This window comes from Helicoverpa zea, chromosome 31 (assembly GCF_022581195.2).
Source record: "Helicoverpa zea isolate HzStark_Cry1AcR chromosome 31, ilHelZeax1.1, whole genome shotgun sequence".
NCBI classification, from domain to species: domain Eukaryota; kingdom Metazoa; phylum Arthropoda; class Insecta; order Lepidoptera; family Noctuidae; genus Helicoverpa; species Helicoverpa zea.
Window position 1 is genome coordinate 14,106,379 of NC_061482.1, and position 13,155 is coordinate 14,119,533.

The 13,155-nt window shown below is 36.8% G+C and overlaps 1 protein-coding gene across 5 annotated transcripts in view; it reads left to right on the top strand.

The window, feature by feature from the left end:
* Positions 1-13,155, top strand: part of LOC124644862 (disco-interacting protein 2) — a 95,378-nt gene that overhangs the window by 56,127 nt on the left and 26,096 nt on the right. For all 5 annotated transcript variants that reach the window (XM_047184485.1, XM_047184486.1, XM_047184487.1 and 2 more), the window contains one exon: positions 12,396-12,524. In XM_047184485.1, the coding sequence (XP_047040441.1) occupies positions 12,396-12,524 (129 nt within the window). The remainder of the gene's footprint in view (positions 1-12,395; positions 12,525-13,155) is intronic.

The following is a 13,155-nucleotide window of genomic DNA, read 5'->3' on the forward strand; positions in this document are numbered from 1 at the left end:
AGCCAGTGAATACTGTAACACGAATTCTCCAATCGGAATGAAAGCAACAATTTATCAAAAACAATAAGTAATAAGGGCATTAACAAGTCACCTAGGTATATTATAGTATGTTTAAAACTGGTTTATCTATACTTTATAATAAAGAGGAAAGATTTTTTGTTGGTTTGTGCCAAAAAGGCTTCGAAAGTACAGAACCAATTAAATACAGAAAAATTCTTTCACTGCAGGCAATAAGCTACACTACTCCCTAGTTCCATAGTTAAGTTATATTTTAAGAAGATCCCCGGGATGCGGGTGACACAGCCAGAAAACAGCTACTAAGTAATCAAGACATTGACAATGCACTTATATTTAAATCCCGTTGTTTTCTAAAGTTCCACAGCGGGATAGATATAGAGATACCTGTTGTATGTAACGTTCCTAGTCACAATATTAACATTGAACTATGTAACAGCTCAGCAAGGCTCGGGGAACGGTACTGACGTAACCGTCACGCCTACAATAATTCATTTGCTGGCTTTTGTCAAGGAATAAGATAGCTTTCGCTCTGCGTCTTCTCTTAAACACATTTATAGTAAATATTTTCTACTAGTCCCACAACACTAGCAGTGAAACTTTTATCGATGATGTCAGCTGCTTTCATAAGATTGTTTATTTACGTACGAGTTACAGGAATTATGTAACGCGGTATAACAAGACAATTGCATCTTTTTCTTATCAACAAGCTTAATATTACCTTGTGAGTTCGGCTTCGAATGAAAGTACCGTCCCATATAAATAGATCTACAATTTAAATTAAGTCTGCTAGGGATTCCTGGTATTGCTCAAAACGGTGTTAATGAAAGTAACATTTACATAATTTGAGTTCAGACTAGTTGATTAGCTTTAATTGAATAAATAATCATTTCCCCACTCCAGACATTATTTACCAACGTTAGTTCAACAACGTCCATTTTGGTGAATATTCGCTAACAGCTTATTAAGCGTTTGTATAACGTTCCCAATGTAATGGAATGCTGTGGAAGCTTTTGGCTTATTACCAGGTACTATATTTAAAGTAGAATTTAGTCCTGTTTTAAATGAACGTTAAATTTTGTATCAGCTTCATAATTTAATTGTTACATAACGTACTTGAATGTTTACGATGGGTTACCAAAGTTTTATTGTTTTCTTCAATAGATACCGCTACGTACTGATTCATTAGTAGAATTAAAATAACGACAAACTAATACGCCTAATGCAAAATCGAATCCAACGGTACTGATGAAAGTGCCGCCGCCGCACATATCCTATTAGTGATTCCTAATCACTATTAGTTAGTGGTTAAACACGTAAAGCTCACAAAGTTTAAAGCTAAAGCTAGTTTGAATTCAAATTAGCTTGTACATGCACGCACGTAATTTGTCGAACGTTCACTAGGCTACCAATAAAAGAAAAACTTATACCAGCAATAGTTGTACTACTTTCAGGGTATTCAGGGATAGTTTCATTTAAAAACTGTGTTAGCACAGAACACAGTTCAATGCGGTAAACGCGTAGTTATGTCTTTCTCCATTGTCAGTGCTCATAACTTGCATCCATTATGCAGGAGTCCACAACACCCGGCTAACGAAATGCAGTTGCAGAACACATGCACTACTTCGCTATATTTTTATGCACCTACCAGATAATTGGTAACCCTGCATTCATGCTGCTGTTGTTCAGCTTTCTCATTTGTTCTGCTTAAAGGAAGATGAGGGAACTTGTGCGTTCGTAAATTTTAAGCCACGCTGCTTTTGGTATTATGTTAGAACTTTGCTTGTTTGTTTCAGCAGCTTAGTGCTTGAACTGAGGTTAATTGGATAGCGCAATGTGTTGCTTTAGTCAAGCGTTCATAGAACTCACTTTAGTACTTATCTACTAAAAGGAGATTTTGATTCAAGTGAACTTTTCCTTGTGAGAGGAGGCCTGTGCCCAGCAGTGAGACGATAAAAAGGCTTTAACAGTAACAGTAACAGAACTTTTCCTTTACAAAGGAGCAGCCAAAGTTAATCTCTTATAATGATGCAGTGTCGTAAGATAACTGATAAATTGATAATTCCGATATTCAAGTTGTCGGCTGGACGATAAGCCTATATTGATTGACGTGACGACTAAGTACCTTATACGCGAAATGGTTATGTCACTTGATATAAACACACATGTATTTTGCAATCGATATAAATATTATTTCATGCAACATTAATGTCTGATGTAATGGTATCCTGGTAAGCTTAGATTCTACTATCAAAGTACAATCTAGAGATTGGTACAGGAAATTTATTAATTTGCTCATTCGTTGGAGAGTCTTTCTAGATAGTGTATTGAATTTTTCTGTATATCGGGTTCTTACGTCTGGTTCTTATCTGGCTGGACCGATGTTTACGGAACTTTTACTGGCAGGGAGCTGGTGAAACCAGGAGCAAATTAGATTTTACGTTAGCTTCTTTAGCTTTCCAAACTTCGGTAAACAGATAGTCATACATAATGCACTGCTATGATAGATTAAAATTTAACAACAAAATAAACAAGACCTGCGAATAGGGCTGCCATCCGTCCGGGTTTCCCCGGATTTGTCCTCGTTTTGACCCCGTCCGGGGGACGTCCGGGCGGGTTTTCAAAAAGCGTCCGGGGAAAACCCGGACACTTTTCATGTAAGAAAGCACCTAACTGTATTTCCGTATTTATCGGCATCATGATACAAAACACTAACCTCATTCGGTGTAAGAGTACCCGTCCGGGGAAAAAATGCGATTTACGTCAAATGTCCGGGTTTTTTTAAATCTTTGTCCGGGTTTGGCGAAATTCGAGATGGCAGCCCTACCTGCGAACTAAATACCCCTGATATTTTAGCTAATCACAAATCAACATAAATTAGCCGTTCTAATTAAAGAGCCACCGGCGGTAACGTGTCGGTGATTGCTTTTACCTGTGCAGGATTTAGTGCACCAATGAAATAATCAACAGTTTGACGTGCCACGATCGCCTAACGTTAAATTCCTGTGTCGATTTTCCGAAACCTTGTACATCACGGAGTATGAATTAAACGAAGTTCACGTCTCGAATAAATACTTGTTTAGGGATTAGTTATGGTCTACGTTACAGTACGCGCCTCGCCGTAAGCCAGCCGCTGTTAGGCGCTATTTGTTTCATACTCTGAGGTACTCAAATATTGATAATGCCTCGAGCTCCGAATCGACGCTCGTAGCCAGAGGCGTTGATACCGGTAAGAACGTAGGGCGCGTTTATCCCAACGTTTGAAAAGCTTTTGTTTGCACACGACAAAGTGTAACCTGTGCTTAAATTGAATTAATTGATTTGATTGGTCATTTGATTTAAAAAAAAAATAACTTCTGGAACATCTATTTCAATCATTTAAAGTATGTAGTATGAGTTAGTTTTTGTATTATACTGATATGACGTTATTAGCGTAGTATTTCGGGAGCTTCACCGGTTGATGGTCAGATCCTCTAATATTATAACCAGTAAGTACCGAGCAGGCGTGTGCTGGAACTTCACGTAAAGCATGTTAGTGACTGTATGAAGATATCAACGAAGCTCCCCTGCATATTCCGGGTTCACAATGTAAGCTTCCTTCTGCTAAGGTAGTGTACAGAGCAAAACGGAGTTCAAAATTAAACGTAGAACTTACCTACTTATACGATTTGACAGATAATATCTCGCAATCTAAATAAGATACTTTTGGCCGAAATGTAGCTCTAAATGTCCTGGAATTTGGGACCGGTCAGTTTTGTTACATTGCGCAAATATCATTTAACCAAAGGAAACTTGAAGGTTCTCCAGTATTCAATAGTCACTATTCACAGCGAGACAAATTATTATATTAGCATATTTCTATGTTTCGACAAGACCGCAATGATTCCGGTTCGGGGAATAGCCAAGCTTCGAAGGTATTCCGCTCGAAGGATTCCCAGATAGAATAGGCACAACTCACTCCGAAGTTCACCGACAAGATACAAGTTCGATAAATTGAAAACAGCTGTTAACCATGAATTTCATGTTCATTAAAGTTAATCGAGCGATTAAACAGAGTAATCAACCGTTTTATCAAACTAAGATGATGTTTAATATCCAGGATAGCAATGAAACAGATTTGATGTTTGCCGTTTGCAAATAAGGTTTGTTACGTGACGGGTTTATTTGGAATACACTAATGCGAATTATAGCAATTCCGTTTGTATTACACGTTTTCTTACACACATGCACATTCAGTCTGCATATCCTGAAGATATTATTGTTACTTCTTGACTGCTTGTGCAATTCAAATTTTCGATATTTGTTATTTTATTGCAATGTTACGAATAGGTTGAACATGTTTGTGGCGTCATTTAACCTAAATACGCTGCCAAGCGAAAATATTGGCTGGCAACAAGTTCTTAAAAGTTATATAGTTCTTGTAAAGTTCTAGTTTCTTCTCCCAACTTCTGCGTATCTGACATGGTAAGGTAAAATTTTCACCAACTTAGTTTCATTTTAGAGCGTTACCTCTTCACCTTTTGCGAAGTTTTAAATGGCTGGCTTGATGGTGAAGTAAATCTGAACAGTTTTAAAACGTTGAATAATTTAATTAAAAGAGCACTTAACATCGTGTTCTGTTTTCAGTTGATTGCAATTAACAGACGTGTTATTGCAAAACACAGAAGCTCTCGCTATTTCGATTGATACGTCCATTTTTTCGTTGTACGGGAATGGTCGGTGGAAAAGTAACCGTGTATTTTCACATCAATTATTTATTTACTGAATGCGATACCAGGGATCCCTTGAGCCCAATATTCCATTACAAACATTCGCAGTTTTGTATTGACAATTTGACTTTTTACTCTTTGAACGCAACACACAACGTATGTGTAAACTGAACACGTTGGAAAATATTGCAAATTAGTAGTATGTCCTATCTGTTTTCTAGTTTCGGTGTTTGAGAAAAAATATCATTGAGCTTTTGCATATTTTTGATCCATACTGGTATACAAACTTGAACATACTATATTCACTTATATTTATATCCCTGGGGAAAAATACAAGTTTATTTCATTAAAATAAAAATAAAATAACAAACCAGGTCACGGTCAACGAACTTACTAATTTAAATACTTGTCAACCCTTTATAGTTGGTCGTATCCTTTTGTGTCAAACTTGTCTGAACTGAACGTCATTCAGCTGTGAGAGCGGTATCCCACCATTTCTTTTTTTTTCTGACTGCACTGCAAAGCAGAATTTGGTGTATCGGGAAAAGTATTTGTATTTATAACTTTTCTCACTGTTAGAAATACTCCCCTAACGTCCAGCAGACATATCTGATGACTGTAAAGGGATATGCGATAGATCTATAGATACTTGATTAGACGCCACCGAAATTGTTGATTGATAAACACCAATTATAGAGATGGCCTTAACTGATACAACAAGAGCACATCAATGTGCAAACCATTTATCGTAATGAATAGCCTGCAATTAACCTATCTAGTTACCACCTACAGCCTTCTGCGTTGGGTCGTGTAACAACACAAGTACAGTTTAGTTGTACCGTTCGTTTCCACACGAGGTTTTAAGACGCGTCTGACTAATTGTCAACGGGTATGCTGGGCACGTTCGAATGTGAAATAGCAATCTGCATCCGTATCGTTGCCTGTACGTGAACTACAGGTTCGTGTAATATGACAAAATTCTGCAGATGCACACATATATTCATGCTCCAGTTTCCCCGAAGGTAGCCTTTACGTCCGGAATATATCGTCTCTTACGCGAAACCATGGCGGGCTCCGTCTTTTGAGTCGCCTTTTCATATTATACGAGGACGTACTTCTGTGTAACCACGAACAACATTCGAAAATAATTGAATGTGCTTTTCTTGTGACTGAGTTTACGGTTCGATTCACTATTGCAATGTTAAAAGTAGGTGATGCGGAAAGAAAATGTAGAATGTCATCTGAAATATTGGCGTGTACCTATAAAGAGTACTACGTACTATTGTTTGTTGTTTTTAATAATAGCATTGTCTCGCTAACGTATTAAAATCTGTTAATATGCCACAATATAAAAGTTGGAACTTAGACTTTTAAAATATATTCAAGTATTTACATAGGTTTCTAGTGTCTTGGATGTGAGTAGCCAGAGGGCATCAAGGTCTCGTCTGTCGTCCGATCAGAAACAGGTCTCGAGACGGTGGCGTTGTGTTGCGCGCGCCTCTCTCAGTGGAGTTACTGTGGCCGCTGGGTGACGGCCACAGAGGGTGACGGGGCCCGCCTTCGAACATCTGGCGGGCCAATACCTGTCGGGGGTGCGGAAGAATGCTTTGGCGATACCCGTGCCCTCGACAACTTACAGGTAATTGGAGGCAACACCAGGTAGGGTTTTTAGCCGGTAAGAGTCCGGCACACCCCTCCACCTGCCCCAGGTGGAGTACAGTCCATGAGGATTTTCCCCCCTGACAAAAAAAAAAAAAAAGGGCATCAAGGTCTCAGGCTACCCCTAACACGACTAACGACTTTAACATCTGGTACAAACAATCGAACAAAGAAATATGCCATTTCCTGCAGTACCTGTAGTCTGAATAACCGACTTTAATGCGTCATGATTGAGTAGATTTTCCAATTGCATTACTTTTAACTGACAAATGTTTTACACATGTGCGAATTTAACTGATGGCCACGATGATCAGCAGACAAACGAAAGTAGTAGCCACGAAAGAATGAACATCAAACAATAAATATTATTCTTACGTTTTATAGTGATGTTTAGACGCACGCAACGTAGTCAAACAATAGACAGGCGGGCCAGCGCATCAAGATATCAAGACATTTTTAATGACAGCTCAGCCATTCTCGTAAGCACTAGCACGTTGCAGATAGTGTAAACAAATTGCATTAATTAATCCTGTGGTTTAACATAGCAATATTTTTATAAATCGAAATCGCAATATGGATTTTTTTTTAAACTCAACAGGATTTATTTAATCGATTTTGCCAAAATACTTTCCGCACACTCATCGACGGCGATGGCTGAAAAAATGTGGAAATACATTTACAAATAAAATAGTTTCTGTTGAAACTTGCAATTGAAGGATAAAACGCTTTTAAATCCCGCGGCGTACAATTATGGAAACAGTTTTTCCAAAAAGCCTTTGGCGAAGACGTTGAAAAAAATGCCTGGATGAAATTTCAAGTAGTGGTGAATGGTGACCACGGTGGGTTGACAAGCGAGAGGCAGGTGTTAGCATACAGTGATCAACGTACCACGTGCCGTCCATTACAGCAATGAGCGAGTGACACACGCAAGTATAAACCTTCGACTTTTTGCGAAACTTCTAGTTAGGAGGTATTTAAATCGTTTTAGGGTTTCTTATCGTATTCAAACGTTTTATAAATTATTTTGGATTACGGTGAACGGTGGATTGCTATCAACATGTTCAAATGTCTTGAGACTTTTAGCATTTAGAGCAGTCTTTGTAAGGTCTTCGCGAAGTAGAATAATTATTTGCAAATATCTTGCCAATTGACTTAATGTATTACTTTTTATACAAATAAATACTGGCCTGGTCTTAATCGTCTTACAGTGTGTTCATTCACGGAAACTGCAAAATCACTACCATATACACATTTCCTGACCGATAGTGAATTGTAATACTATGTAATGATCATAATTGGTGGATTGTTGCGTGTTTTCAAGGCTGTTATTAGTTATTACGGTCACAACTACTTGGTTAATAAGTTTCATCCAAGCGAACTCGCTACGTTAATAGCAATAATACTTTGCCGTTATTCAAGTAATCGTTACTGTAGAAATTCCTGCAAGATAAAATTGAAGAGGGAAGTTTTTTAAGTGTCACGATTCGTGCGTGTGCTGTGCTTACGACATGAACACAATAAACGTGTAAGTACATGCGCCGCATAGCCTGCCTCACAATACGGGCACGGCGGTCTGTGACGTCACACCATCTCGTCACACAGGATACTTGAACCCGCACCATAAATACACCCTAATATACAACTCATGAATATACTCCACTCATTACAATAATAAATTAACTGTTATTTATACGTGACCTTTTAGCTTCGAAAATAAACAGATGTTTGTAAGATTTTGATATTCGTAAACATAAGATGAGCTAACGCTGTTATATCGTATTTATACTTACGTGTATCTGCAATGAGAAGGTTGTCAGTGTCAACGTGTGAAGATGTTAATTAATTTTATGATGAGTGACGTTAACACGTTTGTGATACTAGATATGTTAGTAGGGAGCCTAATAGGTATGCGCGTTATAAACTTGAGAATGATAAGTCTTGAATTTTTTTCTTAAATAACCAATAAAAAAGAGCAGTATTTCTTGCAGTTAAATACTAAACACCTTTGGGACCTTGATTATTAAAACTAGTGACACGAAATCATCAGGAACTAATTAGGATACCCTGAATAAAATGAACATTATTTACTAACATACAAAAAACCTTCACAGTGGCGTGACTACGTGTCATACGTAAAAACGTTACATACACATGAATATTCATTATTATACCTCATTGTTACATAGTTATCCGAAAGCGAATAATAGAGAGGATGTGCATCAAACAAAAACTAGCATGTTTGAGTCGCGGCCGACCTTGAGCGTGGGTAATAACTGATCCCAAGTTATAGAATGATGAGATAGCGGATTTTAAGCGACGTAGATCTGTCATGTTTCTTATAAAAAATGCTCTAGTTTTAGCTACATAAGAATTTATAATGACCAAAAAACGGCAATTAAAGTAACAAGATATTTAAGAGAAAGCTCTATTTTTATTGTAGTTGCCAAGACACAAGTCAATTAGCACTTAGCATTACATATAAGATGACAAGACGACATTCTGTTGCTGTCAGCTTCGTGCAATTGACAGCAATTCGATTATATTTCCAGATAATTGCGTTTAGATGTCGTGCACACAGCGTCTTGTCTATCTATTATTTAATGTCCATCAGGATTGAGGAGCCACTTTTTGAATCTTAATGAAATTTTGTACTTATTTAGTAGTTAGTTAAAAAGTATTGTAGGCTCAATCTTGGAATTTGTAGTATAATAGTTCAAAAGTTATATGAACACAAAGGTGGCTCCTCAATCTAAATATTTGGACTGAGGAGCCACGTTGGAACACAGAAAGTATACGATGTACATTCTTGAAAATTTTGTATGATTTAGAAATAATTGAGCGCAATGCGTACTAAAAATTTAATTCCAGTACCTTTAATATTTAAGAAGATACAATACTTTTAATGTGGCACCTTAACCCATACAATGAAAGTGTGAATTCCCATGAATCGTAAGTGGCAAATTCAAATTACACCCCATAAACATTTAGTAGTAAGTGTGTCTGAATTTGTAGTACATAAACAAAGTAGTAAAATTGAGTGAATTTTGTAAAAATACGTATTTTAAGTGGCTCCTCAATCCTGACGTTTCTGAAATGAGAAAATGCTTGGGTTACCTGAAATCGGAATGGAATTAAAAAAATAAAGACACTAACATTTAGTATAAATTTCTACTAAATATACATGCACAAATGAAAATTGTATGTATTCAATATCTGATAAAAAATCATCTTTTCCATTTTCCTTAGGACGTCGCCATTAAGGGTGACCATGTAATGTGAATAAAAATCAGGATAAATAGGTAGTTCTTAGCTTTGACGCAAATTTTTTATGAAACCTCTGTAGACAAACGCATTTATGGCTATTCCGCCTCGTGAATGACAAAATATTATTAAATACAAAAGTATTTAATAACCTTACTTAATAAAGTATTTAATAAACTTGCTTTGCCATTCAACATTGCTGGAGCGATGTAATGTTCCAAATTCAAAAAACGCGCCTGCAATGGTTTTTTTTTTGCCCTTAGGGCAGGCTAAAATGTTACAACCGTACTGCCTAGTATTTCGTAGTGGCAATGGATTTGATTTTCATTGTCCATAAATTCGATACTTCGCATTTTTTTTAATAATGACAGCATTACATATGAAACAGATATTCGCCTTTATCTGTCGCCCTACCTATTTATCCTGATTTTTATTCACATTACATGGTCACCCTTAATGGCGACGTCCTAAGGAAAATGGAAAAGATGATTTTTTATCAGATATTGAATACATACAATTTTCATTTGTGCATGTATATTTAGTAGAAATTTATACTAAATGTTAGTGTCTTTATTTTTTTAATTCCATTCCGATTTCAGGTAACCCAAGCATTTTCTCATTTCAGAAACGTCAGGATTGATGAGCCACTTAAAATACGTATTTTTACAAAATTCACTCAGTTTTACTACTTTGTTTATGTACTACAAATTCAGACACACTTACTACTAAATGTTTATGGGGTGTAATTTGAATTTGCCACTTACGATTCATGGGAATTCACACTTTTATTGTATGGGTTAAGGTGCCACATTAAAAGTATTGTATCTTCTTAAATATTAAAGGTACTGGAATTAAATTTTTAGTACGCATTGCGCTCAATTACTACTAAATCATACAAAATTTTCAAGAATGTACATCGTATACTTTCTGTGTTCCAACGTGGCTCCTCAGTCCAAATATTTAGATTGAGGAGCCACCTTTGTGTTCATATAACTTTTGAACTATTATGCTACAAATTCCAAGATTGAGCCTACAATACTTTTTAACTTTCTACTAAATAAGTACAAAATTTCATTAAGATACAAAAACTGGCTCCTCAATCCTGATGGACATATTATTTTAGACTTTAGTTCTTTAATGCAATTGGTAGTAGTGTTGCTCCGAGGAGGGTTGATAGATAAATTGACTTCTAGACGCGGTAAAAGCACAAACTCCTCAGACATGTCAATCCTCATTGAGGGGCACACGAGCGCGCTTGCCGGTAGATTCCACTTCAGGTTTATTTGTGCACTTGGACGGTGATGTTTGTACAAAGAAAAATGCTAGGGAATTGTTATGTTATATTTTTGTTCGAATAATCTTTTAAAGCTATTACAACAAACTTGCAACTTCCATTTGTGTCAAAAAGTTCGGTGTCATTCCTCTGTGGACCAAATTGGTTCATGGTTTGTGAACCCGCTGTCGTTTTTAACTTAAAACCTTCAGTGATGTTGGCACGACTTGTAAACGCAAACGCGTGTTATTAATTTGACACTGTTTCTATGCACATCGAGGTTACGCAAATTACGAGAAATTACGCTCGTACCCGCTGTTGCAAACACTCCGTCTGACAACTTCTGATATTTGGTGTAAATGCGTAGAATATTAGATTAATGTAAAACTATGTAATAAGTATGTATAACTATATAATTGTGTAAGTTTGTAGATAACTTTAGTTCTCTGTATATTAGTCTTTAACTGTCGCTAAAATTATAAACTTCTTTCTCTTGTTGGTTAACATTTTCTTAGGTTATTGTCTTTATGTAAAACTGTGGACTCTATGGTATACTAAATCATGTAGACAATAAGCAATAATTTAATCAGTTGTCTGGTCGTGTAACGATTGTGTTACACTCGAGGGGTTGCCTCAGGGTTTGCGATCAATCGCTCACAATGTATATCTGGCTTCATCAGTGTTACTGGCCGCCACTACATCCATCTGTGGTCTAATACGTTGCACTAATTTATTATCTGCATGAAGTTCTCGCTCATTCGTTCATTTGCATGATTGACTTTTATAAATAGGTTTCATGTCAAAAGCCTCTCGCATATTTTGGTTTATCATAAACTATTTTAGTTCGAATCATCTGATAAATAATCAAATTTAACTTTTGACATTTGACCTTATTTATTGAAGTTATCTTGACGCTTGATTCGTGTCTGAGCTTAATTTGTTTGTTTACGAAATGAGATAAAAATGAGTAAGTTAAATAAATCACAGGCATCAATGACAAATCGAAGGCGAAGTAAACAATATCCACCAATGGAATCAGTTACATTGTGGTTAAAATCTGAAACACTATTGGTTGATTAAAAGCAATGTTTTACAGAACCGCGCTTCCCTAGCTGTAAAGGGGATACTTTCAGTAATTGAAAAGACAGCCTTTAAACGAGTATCGTGCCGATAGTTTTCACCATACAACTAGGATTGAATTTAATTATTGATGTTGTTGGAAATTGAATTCTGCGGCTTATTTCGCCTTTGATTCTCTTCAGTTGTGAAATGTGTTTGCCTTAGTTAAATTATAGATGAATTCGCTTTAGCACATGATTAATTATCATGAAGAGAAATCAATTTTTAAAGCCTCGATAACAAGATAAAAAAATATTGATGATTTGAGAGTATTAGACATTGCAAATTGCATGCTACAAACAGATAGAAAGGGACAAGGATCTCTAAAGACTATCTTTTAATGTTAGTTTGTTTTCCAGAAGTGAGACAGGAGGCGGTTCAACAAGCTCTGGCTGAGATGCAGAACAGACCGAAGCCCTCACTGCCGATGCCTTCGAAGAGGACCTCCATGATGGCCAAGAGCCCTGACAGGGAGAGACATGACCTCTGTAAGTTCAAATCTACCTATTCTTAAATAATTATTAGTCAAAACGAGACCAAGGGAAGCTTTAAATACAATGTAACGGACGTAAGTATTCGTAGAATAGTAAAGGTAAAAGAAAAGACTATACCTATTGATTCAATTTTTGCATCTTCTTGACTGCGGAAAGAACCGTATTGTGTGTTATTATTTCATATCAAAACAATAATATTGATGCTTCTTTCTTTTACTGTACGTTAAAATGGTTCCGTTCATCATGGTTGATGAGCCGTTAACGTAAGACAACTTTCTACATAGGATGGATCCCAAGGATTTTCAGTACAAATAGTTCGCAACCAAAGTGGTTCCTAAACCCAAACAAACTCATGCTAGCGTTCATAAGCCCAAAGTGCATAACGGCTGTAGGTATTCAAAGTAAGGGAAATTGCTAACACAGGATAAAGTGCGAGCGAGGCATAACTAGCATTCCGCCAACCACTGGCTGCGTGAGCACTAAGCATGCCTGCGGTACATGTCAGTACACCATAGAAGTTCAACAGGGCACAGCTGTAAACCGCAGCTTTTCGATTTACAAGGGAACATTCAATACGGTCACTGGAGCTAAACGGCTTAGCTCCAACTCCTTTTTAAGAGTATCA